This window comes from Hemicordylus capensis, chromosome 9 (genome assembly GCF_027244095.1).
Source record: "Hemicordylus capensis ecotype Gifberg chromosome 9, rHemCap1.1.pri, whole genome shotgun sequence".
NCBI lineage: Eukaryota > Metazoa > Chordata > Lepidosauria > Squamata > Cordylidae > Hemicordylus > Hemicordylus capensis.
Genome location: NC_069665.1, coordinates 17,204,179 through 17,217,416, shown reverse-complemented (window position 1 = coordinate 17,217,416; position 13,238 = coordinate 17,204,179). Strand labels below are relative to the sequence as shown.

The window sequence follows — 13,238 nt, the reverse complement described above, 5'->3', positions numbered from 1 at the left end:
CCAGTTGTGTTTGGACTACAACTCCCATAATCCACAGCCACAGTGGTCAATAGCCAGGGATTATAAGAATTGTTGGCCAACATCTGCAGGAGGGCCAAAGTTGAGCAGCCCTGCTCTAAAGCCTCTTTCTCTAGCCTGCCTGGGAATGTATACAATTAGGATTTTAAGCTAAAATGCTCTTTGCAGTTGAACGTATCTTTAATAGGATTGCTTAACCACATATTTCTTTCCCCTGTACCACCCCCCCCCTTTCAGCAAACCCTTCTTCTGATTTTTGAAACTTCAACCTTGCCTCAGTCCAGTTATTTCCTGGGTCCACAACTTTGAGTAAATTTAATCTGACAAGGAACTGTCCTACCTAGAGCTATTTTCCCCACACAAAGCCTAAATGCAACTTTTAGGGTGTTTACCAATCACCCCGGGGCAGTTCCATTAACAATACTATGAACACAGCACTGAAGTTCCCTTCCCTTACTATGGATTTTTTTTTCAGTACAGAGCAAAATCAGCCCCTCCTTTTGTTAGTTCACTTGCACAAAACCAGAACCGGCAACTAGAATTAAGGATATATTGAAAACAACTATAAACACTCAATGGGAGTGGCAAGAGGAGAATCAGTGTCCCTTCTCTGGGGAGCAGAATGAACAGCTGATGATTCCCAATTCTGCCAGCTCTTGATTTCCTCCCAATAATTAAAATAATAATAACAAACAGAATTTACAAGATTACACTGAGGTTGCTTGTTAATGCTTTATATTAATGTACAGGATTAAAACCTAGAAGGAAACAATAAAAACATTCAAGTAAACAAATAAGTTCATACAAAAGTTAGCTACCTCTTCTCAGTTTAAGCCCAGTGAAAAGCAGCTCTGAGACCTGGAAATTATGCACAAAAGATCTGCTCTACAAGCAGCAGCTGAGTTGCCACAGGGGAAGGGATAGGGAACATTGTCCAGTGTCTGATTAAATTCACTTATCTAACCAAAACCACTTAAGTTTCTCTGCTAACAACTACTCCTACTAGCACACAGCTGAAGACAGCAAGAGACTTTCTTTCTATCCAACTTCATATCCCTTGAAGGATTAAATTTCTGCTTCATTAAACAGTCAGACAGAACACTTGGCAAGTCAATATCAGACTATCAAAGCTGGCTGTAGACCTGGCTTCTGTGCTGCCAAGCAAGGAATGCCACAAGACTTCCACTGGTGGTGAGCATTTGGCAGCACTGAACAGGGCATGAGAGAAAGTGAGAAAAGTGCAAGAGGCCTTCAGCCTTGGACATCTGCCAACGTGTAGGAAGAGCAGCTGGAGTCCACAAAGCACTCTAACCTAGACAGGGAGAGAGCGGCTAGTGTCAACACAATCTCAACCTGAATATTCAACAGTAAGGGCCAAACCAGATGGGATGGAGGCAGTAGACGTTGTTGACTACAGCTCCCAGAATCCTGAACTGCAATGGCTTTTGCTTGGAGATTATGGGAGTTGTAGTCAACAACATCTGGGAATCCCTGTTAGAGGAAACACTGGATAGAGCCATCAATCACATATAAAGCGGGGTGTATGTCCTTGGGGTATAACAATAAAAGGAGTGCAGCATCCATTCCCTTTTAGCACCTTACCTTTTCTATTCTGATATTGGAGCCAGAAAAAAAATGAACAGAGAAAAGTGGATCTAGAAACTGACTGCAGAGGAGGAAAAATGCAAAAGGACCCAACATCTTTCTCCCAGACCCTCCTTTTACTACTAAACTCACACACACTGCTTCATACATGAACAGAAACCTGTACGCACACCATCACCCTTAGTTCAGCCTCGAACAAAATCTTAGAGACTGCAATCTGTCCCTTCTACTCCCTTTGATAACTGATTTTAAAGATTTGCCTCTTCACATTCCTTCTATGAGGTTTTTTCCTGTCAATAATAGTCTTTAAGAGATCACTAGTATTCCCATTAAAAATGGCCTCCTCTAGTGCGGTCATATCCAGCTTGCAAGAATGCCAGAGCTGTGCACAGAAGAAACACAAATTTGTCCACAATGGTAGAGATGCTACACTTGTTTTAGCTACTGCTGAGTGCAAAGGGCAATTCAAGTTTTCCTAATGATACACCATTTCAAAAGTTTTGCTTTAAAAAACACACATATATGTTTGCAACATTTAAAATTCTCTAAAATGAGTTTAAACACAAAAGCATTTCCTTAGAGGTTTTAAACATATGTATAACTCTCCATTATTTCTCCCCCCACGCCTCAAAATAAGAAACAAGAATGTATCCATCTTAAAGATTTCTGCACATTTCCAGTTCAGCTCTCACTATAGGTTATTCCTCTGTAATGCCTCACAAAGGTTTTGATTGGCATCTGGCTCCTCGGTCATTACCTCCACAGCTTCCCACTCCCCAGACCTGCTGGATTTCTTAATAGCATCTACAACACTTTGCATATAGAGGCCATCTTCAAAAGAAGCGGCCAATGAAACTGGTTTGGGATCCCAGGTTCGCTGGTCTTCCTGGTCCTGGAAAGACTGACGTAGTGCTTGCACCAAGCAGACCATCCCTTTGAGGTACAGCAGGGGTATATCTTTGAATCCTTTTTCTGAAAGCCCTGTGTTGACATTCAGAGAGTCTGCAAGCAGGAGCTCTTCCTGGGAAGCCGTGTTCTTCTGGCCATACAGATCCGTCCCACGTGCTATCAGACGCCCTGCGGACCCAATGATCATGACCTCATGGACAAATGATCCAGGCATGTTGAAGTTGAGAGTCACCGTGCTACAGATACCTTCTGCCATCAGCATCTGGAAAAAGCAAAAGTCATCACTGGTGACATGGCGGATGCCGTTGATGGCAGAGTTCTGCTTGACAAAGGTTTTCAGCAAGCCGTGGACCTTCTCTGCCTTTTGGCTTGTCAGGTGAGTGAGGAGGTCTATGATGTAAGTCCCCATAGTATGGAGGCCACCTCCGCCCATCAGCTCATCACAGATCCAGTTGTACTTGTGACTGAGAAGGCTTCCCCAGTAAACCCGCACATCACAAACTAGAATGTTGCCCACATAGTGCTCTTCTATTAACTGCTTCATTTTCACGAAGGCTGGCAGAAAACGCAGGACATTGCCTACAATGCTCATGAGTTTGGGATAGTATCTGGCAGCTGTGACCATCCTGAAAGCATCTATTGAGGTGGCAGCTTTCTCACAGATGACATTCTTTCCAATACCTGCAAACAAAGGAGGTCGGTTTAGGTCAGATTTCATCCAGACTAGAGAGCTCAGACAAGAATTAAGATAATCGCCAATGTAGATAGTATACTCAATATATATGATGCTAAATTCAGCAAAAAAGGACAGTTCTCTGTACTGAGAAGCTACATTTCAACTGTGAGGGGAGACACAATACAGAGATGGAAGAGGAAAAAGAATCAAAGAAAGAGGGTGCAAAGACTGGCTTTACTGAGGGAACAAGTTTCCTAGTTGAGATCTTCTGACCAAGCATCCAGCAGTCAAGAGAATGAAGCCTTCAAACATACCATACACAGATGAGGCTAAAACAAAAATGTTTCCCAGTGACTGAAACATTACTTTGCAAGGAAGTTATAGTTATAGTTAAAAATAGTATTTAGTTTTTCCATTCAATCAGGCATTGACCAATTTTCTCTGATCTAGAGCCAGCCCAAAAATCTGGGAGGCAGACAATGGACTCATGACAAAATTACTGGACTTAGTGACAGGCATTGTGCGCGGGGAAGCGTAAATGGGCTTCTCTTTACAAGTAACAGAACAGGATTGCCTAGGACAAATAAAGACCTTATTAAATTGTCTAGGAACATGGGAAGCTGCCTTATACAGAGTCAGAGCATTGGTCCATCTAGCTCCCAGTCCTACTTGGAGATGCCAGGGAGCAAATCTGTGACCTTCTATATGCAAGCGTGCAGATGCTGTTCTGCTGAGCTATGGCCCCATCTTCTTAGGGAAATATCTTACAGTGGTCACATGTACTCACCCATACAAATGCAATGATGCTGCTTAGCAAAGGGGACAATTCATGCTTGCTACCACAAGACCAGATCTCCTCCCCAATACATTACTAGGTGCCATGGCTCTCTGCAGCCTGGGATTTGTCAAGTCTTGCATTTAAACAACAGGATCCAGGCACAAGGAGGTCAATACACTCTTTCAGAATGATTACAAGGAAACATCACACAATAAGCACCTTTTCAAAGAGAGAAGAGACTAGTATTGCAGGGGTGGGTATCATCTTCACAATGATGAGCCAAGGCTAACACCACTTAAAACTGCAATCTTGCTTTCTAAAATCTAAAAACAGTGCAGAAAACACAGGGGAAAGCCTTTATACAAAAGCTGGCTGTATGCAGGAGCCACAGACACATTGCCAAGCTGGCAAACCCAGTCTGTTAACTTGGAACTCAAGGCCTCTCCCATACACAGTCTTGGCCACCAGTAATAAGTTTCTTCCCCCTTTCCATTACAAGAACAAAACCAGCAAGTTGTGTCTGAACTCTTAACTTAGGACATACAATCAGAACAGAAATCTATGTTGCTTTTTTTTTTAGCCTTGGCTCAGCAGTTATAGTAGCTAAGAAAACAGTTCCAAGTTTGGTGTATGGATGTTCAGGACTGACAGGAAGGAGCCTCTCCAACTTTGAATACAGTTCAAAAACGGCTGGTTATTTCCTATATAATTAAGACTTCAAATCAACCTACGCTTACTTAGAAACAAGTTCCACTAAACAAATGTGTGATTAGGACTGTATTACAAATGACATTCAGAGTAGCTTTGCACTATAAATTAAACGTTTTCCTGCTAAGAATACAAAATCTTCACCTGTGGGAAACAGCCACTTTTACTAGCCACTACGTGGGCGCAAGGGTTTGTGTGTGTCCGGAGGGGAAGGAATCAAGCAATCCTTCTTAAACATTCTCAGGCAGAATAAATCACATGAGAACCAGGGAGAGATAAATCCTAGGAAGTTTCCATCATAGTTTCTGCCTTGAGTAAATATTTACTTAATAAATGAACACTAACATTTAGGTGGCATCTGCTAACACCAGTGATGGGTGGTTTAGAGCAGGACATTGCTTTCTTCATAGGTTACCTTTTAAGATTCTTTTTAAGATTGCTCCTTATCGTGAAGTGTAATGAATCTTCAACTCCTGCTTTTCTTTCATTTTTGATTTCTCTACATTCCTCTCCTCAGTCTTTTCATTCTTCTAGTTCTTGGTTGCTTGAAAAACTGTCTCTCTTCCTCTACTGGGTCTTCACATTCTTTCTTATTGCTCATGTTGACGTAGTTTTACCAGCTACTATTAACGGAGTTCTTTCTCTTTTTTTTAAAGCACAGCTTAAGGCTACAATCTTATGCATAATTACCTGGAAGAAAGTCTCAACAAATTCAATGAGACTTCCTTCCAAACAAACCCATGCACGGAGTTGCCTCCCCCCCCCCCAGTTACCCTGTCCAGTTGCTTTTGATCTTCTCCTCCAGCTTTTAATCAATTTTACTTCTGTCTAAATTAGATTGTAAGCCCACTGGGATAGGGTCCACATTTTCAAAAATACTTCACAGCACCTGGTTTCTAAGGCACCACAAAGAAGACTTATCCATTGGCAGTGTTCTGTGAAGCCTACAACTGTCCCCCAAACAAAAAGCCTTGGGGTTGAGCAGTTCCTTGGACTAGCCACCTGGTTTGCCTTGCATCTTCCCTAGGGTACGTTATATGGAAAGCTCTCCAAGATATACAGGGAATTCTATATCGAACTTGCCTTGAAAGCATTTGCTTGGCTCTTGTTGAGGCCAATCCAAACCCATCTACCCTGCATTCATTTAGACATCCAATCATTCTTTATAGCAGCAAGGAAGTTTGGCATTCCTTGGCAGAACTTCCTCAGGCACTGCCCAGAGTTGCAAGTTTTGGGTGGTATAGAAATACGTTTGTTAAATATATACATACATACATACATACATACATACCGTTCTGAAGCATACTGACCACATGGTGGTCAAATTCTTGGCCCAAAACTGCTACAGAAATAGGCAGGGAAACCAAGTCCCTCCTTGCTCCCTGAGGACAGGTGAAGCAATGGCCTCAGGCAGCAAGTGCACCACAGAGCAGTTAGGTGTGGGTACCTCGCCTGCCTGCTGCCATCACCTCTGCCTCAACTCTTCTGCTGCTGCCCCAGCCATCTCTGGCCTTTCCCCCTCCTTTGGGACCCCACATCCCCTTAATGGCTCCACCCCTCCTCCTTCACCAGCCCAGACACCACCCCTTTTCCCCTTCGCCCCCAGCCTCAGCCGCTGGGGCCTGCCACTGCTGGCTGTTTGCACAGTATAAGGCCCCATGGAGTGAGTCTCCAGCAGCACTGGCTGGCCCCTCCTCTGCACTGCCGTGACAGCTCCAGCTGGCTCTCACTCTCCCCTGAAGTCTCTTCCCTCCAGCCACAAACTTCTCCACTTTTGTCTCTAGACAAATTTGGTTCTGGAGGGAAGAGACTATGGAGGGTGGGAGAGAAAGGGAGCAGATGTTGATGTTGGCACAGCAGCACACAAACGAGGCCGGCTTGCTCCTCGTTGCCTCACACCATGACCAGCAGCAGAAGCAGTACACACCAGCAGTTGGAGCTGGGGGTGAAGGTGAAGAAGGGTGTGGTGCCTGGCCCAGTGAATCAGGGCAGGGTCAGCACCGGCTCCCGCCCAGGAATGGGGCCAGCAAGGCAGCAGGACAGCTCATTGCCATTCACCTAAAGCATCAGACATCAGTGAGTTGGCGCTGGTCAGACCTAATAGAGACAACGATCCATTAGACAGCTCTTTAGTGACTGGCAAGACAGTGAGTGGGTGTCATCCTGTGCTCTAGCACACATAGTGTTTAGCTTTCTTGCAGGAGCTGCCTGTAAAGTTCAGGCCATCCATAATTAATACTACTTGCTCCCTGAACAGCTTCAGTAGTGCAGCACACCAAGAGGTCAGTGCCAGAGAAGTCAGCAGCATCACTACCCTGTAATATTAGTGCCATCACTCTAGCTATACCAGTAGAGCAAAAAGCCACGACAGCAACCATTTCCAGCAGTTCTCCAACAAGTTTACTTGTCTATCTGCTTTCGCAGTTTATAAGTTATGGGAACAGGGAAGCTTGCCAACCTTGTGCACAAACATCTCACACTTCACTGTTGTAGAATTTCTGCTGCTGCCCCCCACCCCACAAGGATTAAATACCATGGCCTATCTTTGCAGATGTTCAGTGGTCAGTGAAGAGGCAGAGATATACTGGTGCATTCTGATCTCTCCTTCAGGAGCTTTGGGAATGCACTTAATTTAATCACAAATATAATAAGGTTCTCTTCCTAACCTCAATAAAAATCATTCTTCGTTTTGGAGGCCTGCCATCCTATGTCAGCTCTACTGAAGGAATCCATTCCAAGAGACGCTTTTTACCTAGCTGCTTCCTGTTTATCATGCCCCTGAAACACAGATCAATGAAAGCAGGTGACACAGCATTAGCTCTCGATGCCTGACAAAATTCAAGAGGGAAATCCTCCTTCCCTTTATTCCTCCAGGTATAACTTCTCAGAAACTGAATTCTTCGCACAAGATGAAAAACCTGGAGTCTCTTTCCCCCCTCACATGAGACAACACACACGTCTATGGGTGCAGTATTATCTCCAGGTAGTTTAAAGATAAAGTGTGCTGTCAAGTCAGTGTCGTTTACAGGCACAATGATCTATGACAGGGCAGAAAGTCAAATACCACTCCAATTTGCATAACATGACACGCTGTTCTACAATGACCTTCAAGTCAGACTTGTTTTAGTATTCCACAACTACATGATACACACTGCTCCAAAATGAAGCACTCAAAGTTTTCTTCTACTTTTCAGCAACAGTCATCAGATTCCAGTTGGAATCTACTAAAGAGAGAAGGGAGATTTTCAACAATGGCCAACATCAATTTGTTCTGAACAAACAGCAAAAATACAGTACCTAGAGCTTTCACAGCAATTTGTCGAGTTGATGGTGGGGGGATGTTGATGCAAACCAGATCCACATCCTGATGCAGCAAGACATCATCTGTCCGACTTGTGTAGAAGGAAATGTCCATTTCCTCAGCTAGTTGCTTTGCTTCCTCTTCAGTCTTCCCCCAGAGCGCCTCGATGGAGAAGCCTTCTGCTCTCAGGAGAGGGACCAGCACCCGAGCTGAGCTCCCAGTCCCAAACACCCCCACTCCAGGAAGCATTTTCATTTTGTGTTTTTTTCACAAGTTAATTCCCAAGCAAGGGTTTCAAACATAAAGACGAAACTCCTCAGCATTCTGTTTTTCATCCAGGGCTCCTAAAATGGTGGGGGAAAGAGGGAGAAATGAGTATTAGTGACAGGCACCTCTTATTCTGCATAAGTCACTGACTATTCGTATTCAACAGTAACACAGGTGAAGTCCAAGGCTGATTATTAAACACTCAGGTTGGATGAAACTGCTAATTTTAATAGGTCATTATATTTCTGCTTTTTAATTTTAAACCTGCAATATACTGTAAATCCCTATAAACGCCTATTGCTGACTTCAGAAGAAATCCAATTATATCCCTTTTTATAAAGGAACCTTACAATTAGGAGTGTGCACGGAACCGGTCCGGGGCCATGTAAGAGGCCTCCGAACCGGTTCAGAATTGGGCCAGTCCGGCAGTGTCTGACTTTAAGGGCGGGGGGTAGTACTTACCCCTCCCGCCGCTTTTCCTCCTCCGGCACTCCACTTTGGTGCAAAGTTTTTGGGGCGGCAGAGTTCCTCCCTGCGGCACCTGGCCCCATCGTTGTCTGGAAAAAGGGGAAGTTGCCGCCACGCATGCGCTCGTCGCGGCGCATGCCCGTCACCGCCATGCACGCGCCGCACAATCACACATTGCGTGTGACATCACACACGTAACGTGTGACATGTGTGTGGTGTGCGCGCATAGCGGTGACGGGTGTGCGCCGCGACAAGCGCATGTGTAGCGGCAACTTCCCCTTTTTCCGGACTACGATTTTCTGTCTTCTCAAGTATTTTAAATTTTACATCCATTTTTATGTCCTCCCTTTTTATGCCCTTTATGCATTTTTATGACTTTTACCATTTCTCAGGCATTTAGGCAGGATTTACTATTGCCATCTCCCGCACAGTATGAACCGGCAACCTTCTGCTTATTAGTCAAGCATTTCCCCACTGTGCCACAAATGAAAAATATTGACGGGCACCACCCACACCTGCCCTTTGCCTGGAACAGGGCTGCTTGATCTGGAGTAAAGGCAACTGTGGTTGCTACCTGGAGTATTTGCCAGTCTTGGGAACACCACACCATACACTTCTAGGAGATGTCAAGTGTCTAGTTTACATCAAGTACTGATTATTTTGTAAAATCTGTAAGTTTCATAATATTCATTTGTAATCCTCCCCTCCATCATTTTTATGTTCTGTATATCTTTTACATGTCTTATGAGCTATTTTGTCTTGCCATTGTAAACGTTACTCAAAACATTTAAGAAGAAAGTAGGGACACTGTGTTCTCTCTCACACATACCAAGAGTTCCTGCCTTAGCATTCATGCCTCTCCTCGCACCTTTTACTCTACCAAATACTCTTATTTGCTTCTATTAGCAAAATGGCCATATTTTCATTTTTTAAAAAAGAAACACCATAACCACACTGAAGAATGTTTAATCTCACACCTGCTTATGAGACTAGCTGCAATTACAACCCATTCACTAACACTGTAAGTGATTCAGGGCAGGGCTGAAGGAAAAGGTGTGGTTTTGGCCTGCACTGTTGATGCAGGACCAGAGAGATCTAGGTTTATAAGAATGTAAGGAGAAACCTATCAATGTGGTCGCTAAGAGTCGAAACTGACTTGAAAGCACGATCAATCAAGGAGAGACCTGCTGGATCAGGCCAAGGCCCATCTAGTACAGCATCCTGTTTCCCACAACAACCAACCAGATGCCTCCAGGAAGCTCTCAAGGAAGAGATGCAGGCATACCCCCTCTCCTATGGTTGGTATCCCTGTAACGGGTATTCAGAGGTATACTGCCTCTGAACTACCTCTGGAGATAGTATATAGCCATTAAGACAAGGCACCAACCATTGTCCTCCATGACTTTATTTAATCCCCCTTTAAAGCCAAGCTAGTGACCATCACTAGATCTTACAACAGCCAATTCCACAGATACCTCACTGTCTAAAGAAGTACTTCTGTTTGTCTGTCCTAAATATCCTGCAGATCAGTTTCCCTGGACAACCCCTGGTTCTAAAGTTGCAAGAGAGGAAGAAAAAAAAGAGTGAGAAAAATCATGCACAACACATCCCCGAGCTCTTTGGGGTAAAAATGCCAGAGGGATCAGAGGAACTGTTCTACCCCCTACTAGCTGATTAACCCTCGTGGTTCTTCTAATGCGTACTAGGCACCTTTTCAGGTGGTGTCCTCTTCTATTTAGCAGGGAGAAGCGACTGTTCCTACTCGGCCCAACACAGCATCCTTTTCAGTGGCAACTGCTGCTGTCTCTTTCTGGCATTCCTTCATCAACCAAGGGCCCTCTCGGGACAGAGAACCAAGCCCTCTGGTGGCCCTCAGCTTGGGAATCAGACCCACTCCCTGGGCAAAGAGGCACCTTTTCAAGTGGTGGCGATACCTTTGCCAGCTACGAGTACCCAGAAATGTTGGGGGCAATATGCTAAATCATTGTAAACCGCTTAGAGAGCTTCCAGCTATAGAGCGGTATATAAATGCAAGTGCTATTGCTATTGCTATTGCTATTGGGCCCAATGAAAAATATTAAAAGGCCACCACCCACACAGCGGCCCTTAGTCTGGGACGGGCCTGCTTGATCGGGAGGAGGACCACTGTGCGGATGCTCCGGAGAGTGTCTGCCAGTCTTGGGGCCACGATCTACTTCTAGGAGAAGTCCGGTGTGTCTGGTTTCTGGCAGGGAGGAGGAGGAGCAGCAGCAGCTGGACTCCCCGGCAGCCCACCAGGGCAGCCTCCCTCCAGGAGCTCTGCTGGGGTCTCCCCTGCCTGGGGCGCCGTTTTCGAGACGGCAAGCCCGATCAGGCCAGGAAACAGAGCCCCGTCAGGAGGGCTCCCTTCTCCCCGCCCCACCTCTTTAGGGAACTTTTCGCTGCTGTTGAAGAGCAAGGCATCAATACTCCGTGCAATATCAGAGAGCCCAGAAAAGAGGCGCTGGGCGGGCGAAGGAGCAGCCAGGAAGCCTTGGCGCGCTCTTCGGGGGGTTGGCGGCTGCGGCAGGCCCCCCCCCCCGCCCCTTCTTACCGCCCCCACCTACCTACCTGCCTGCTTACCTCCCCCCTCCTGCTGCCCCACCCTTCCCCCTTCTCCTGCGTCTCACCTTGACACATCTCCCCGCCGCCCTTTTTTCTGGTCGACACGCCCGCCCGCGTTCATTTCCCCCTCAGACGCCTCCACTCCCTCACCTGAGAGACGCGGAGGCGGCGCGAGCGAGCCGCGCGCGCGCCTCCTCCAACCCCGCCGCGCAGGCACCCACCGCCGTCGGGGGCTATGCGCACGCGCGGAGGGAAGGGGCGAGGGGACACAAGCAAGCCATGGAGGCAAGCGCGCCGACTCCTTCTTAAAGGCGCCGCAGCCTCTTTTTCCGCTGCGGCGGCAAGGTGGAGTTTTTTGGCTAATCCATTCCTTCTGATCCAGGCCACCTTTTGAATGGGGCCTTAGTTACACTTTTATGCCAGTCCTGGAGGAGGAGAGGCGGGGCTAAGAAAAACAGCCCGCCGCAAGAAGAGCAGCGTGCTACCCTTTTGCCTCTGTACATCATAGTCATTTCATTCAACCAGGCCTGCTCAACTTACTTACTTATTTATTTTATTGTTGCATTTATATACCGCCTTTCGTTAAAAGACAACCCCAAGGTGGTTTACAAAAGTTAAAACATACAACAAAAAGACAATAAAAACATCAAGCTAAAAAAAAATATATAAACATATAAAATACAGGCATAAAAACAATACAACAGGTAGCCCCCCCCCCTCCGGGCAGTTTTTGGACTGCTTGATTGATTAAGTGCCCTCAAGTCCTTGTCCACTCTTAGCGACTGCACAGATAGATTCTCTCCAGGATGATGATCTGTCTTCCACTTGACCTTCAAGGTCTCTCCGTGGTGCCTTCATTGCTGGCGTAATCGAGTCCATCCACCTGGCTGCTGGTCGTCCTCGTCTTCTCTTTCCTTCCACTTTTCCCAGCATTATGGACTTCTCAAGGGAGCTGCATCTTTGCATAATGTGTCCGAAGTATGATAGTGACACCTGTGCAAATTGTCTAGGAAATGCTATAACAGTAGTAATAGTACAGTACATGGCTACATTAGTACATTAGTGACGCCATTTTGAATTCTAAGCACAGAGCCAGAGTCTCCTGCCATGACCTGATTCACTTATCGGCATGAAGAGGGCATCTGGCCAGTGTATTGTCAGCATTCTCACACCCCTTTCCAGATTCCCCTGATACCATGAAACCTGCAACAACCGTAAATTACACAGGCCTTCCTGTTCTTACTCTGTGATTCGAGACAGGGATATGTCTTGATTAAACTAACTATGTCAGGCTCCAGAATTTAGGGCAATAACCATGTCAGTATTGTAGCTTCAAAGAACCTATAGACGCTTGGCATTGTGATGTATCACCAGACTGTTTTTTTTAACCCTTTGATTTGCTGAACGTGTGAAATTTGTATCTTTTCTGTATAAAAACCTCTGGCAGACGCCATTACAGGCTGCCCTGTCTTTGGAAACCTATTTCCCAGGGACTAGCGCTTTTCTTGCTCTGCAGAGACAAATAAAGCTTTTGAAACATTCTCCCTTGGTGTGTGGATCTATTGGCAAAACATGCACCAAGTAACAGCCCGGCTTTATAGATATCAAAAGTTAGTTTTTGGACTACAACTCCCATAATCCCCAGCCACAGTGGGGAATAGCCAGGGAGTATGGGAGCTGTAGGCAAAAAAACATCTTCAGGAGGACCGAAACTGAGCAGCCCTGGTGTAGATAGACTATTAATATTCCTGGTTCCATTCCACAGCCTTGTCCTTGCCTGCCAGGACTCCTTCCCTTGGAGTCTACAAGCTACACACATCCCACGCTGGAAGAAGGCGGCGACACACACACAGAAAGTGGACTCTGCTGTGTGCCCAACGCTACTGCTCTCCATATGGCCAGCCTTCTCAACTTTAGGCCCCCCA

The 13,238-nt window shown here is 45.9% G+C and overlaps 1 protein-coding gene across 4 annotated transcripts; it reads right to left on the bottom strand.

The window, feature by feature from the left end:
* Positions 1–736: 736 nt before the first annotated feature.
* On the bottom strand, positions 737–11,615 carry GFOD2 (glucose-fructose oxidoreductase domain containing 2). 4 transcript variants are annotated; one of them, XM_053270909.1, is made up of 3 exons: positions 11,464–11,615; positions 7,992–8,339; positions 737–3,213 (listed from the first exon to the last, which is right to left on the bottom strand). In XM_053270909.1, exons 2-3 carry the CDS (start codon positions 8,248–8,250, stop codon positions 2,315–2,317), a joined length of 1,158 nt encoding a protein of 385 aa, XP_053126884.1. In that variant the 5' UTR covers positions 8,251–8,339; positions 11,464–11,615; the 3' UTR covers positions 737–2,314. The 4 variants fall into 4 exon arrangements, with proteins under 4 accessions (XP_053126884.1, XP_053126883.1, XP_053126885.1 ...); XM_053270908.1 differs by having other exon boundaries at positions 11,379–11,538; XM_053270910.1 differs by lacking the exon at positions 11,464–11,615 and adding an exon at positions 10,441–10,610.
* Positions 11,616–13,238: the final 1,623 nt, after the last annotated feature.

What these genes read in the sequence shown, in the direction of transcription:
- GFOD2 (XM_053270909.1), bottom strand. Translation starts at nt 8,250, where the DNA reads ATGAAAATGCTTCCTGGAGTGGGGGTGTTTGGGACTGGGAGCTCAGCT. An exon ending in AATTGCTGTGAAAGCTCTAG is followed by an intron (nt 3,214 to 7,991) that starts GTACTGTATTTT and finishes CTTTGTTTGCAG; the next exon opens with GTATTGGAAAGAATGTCATC.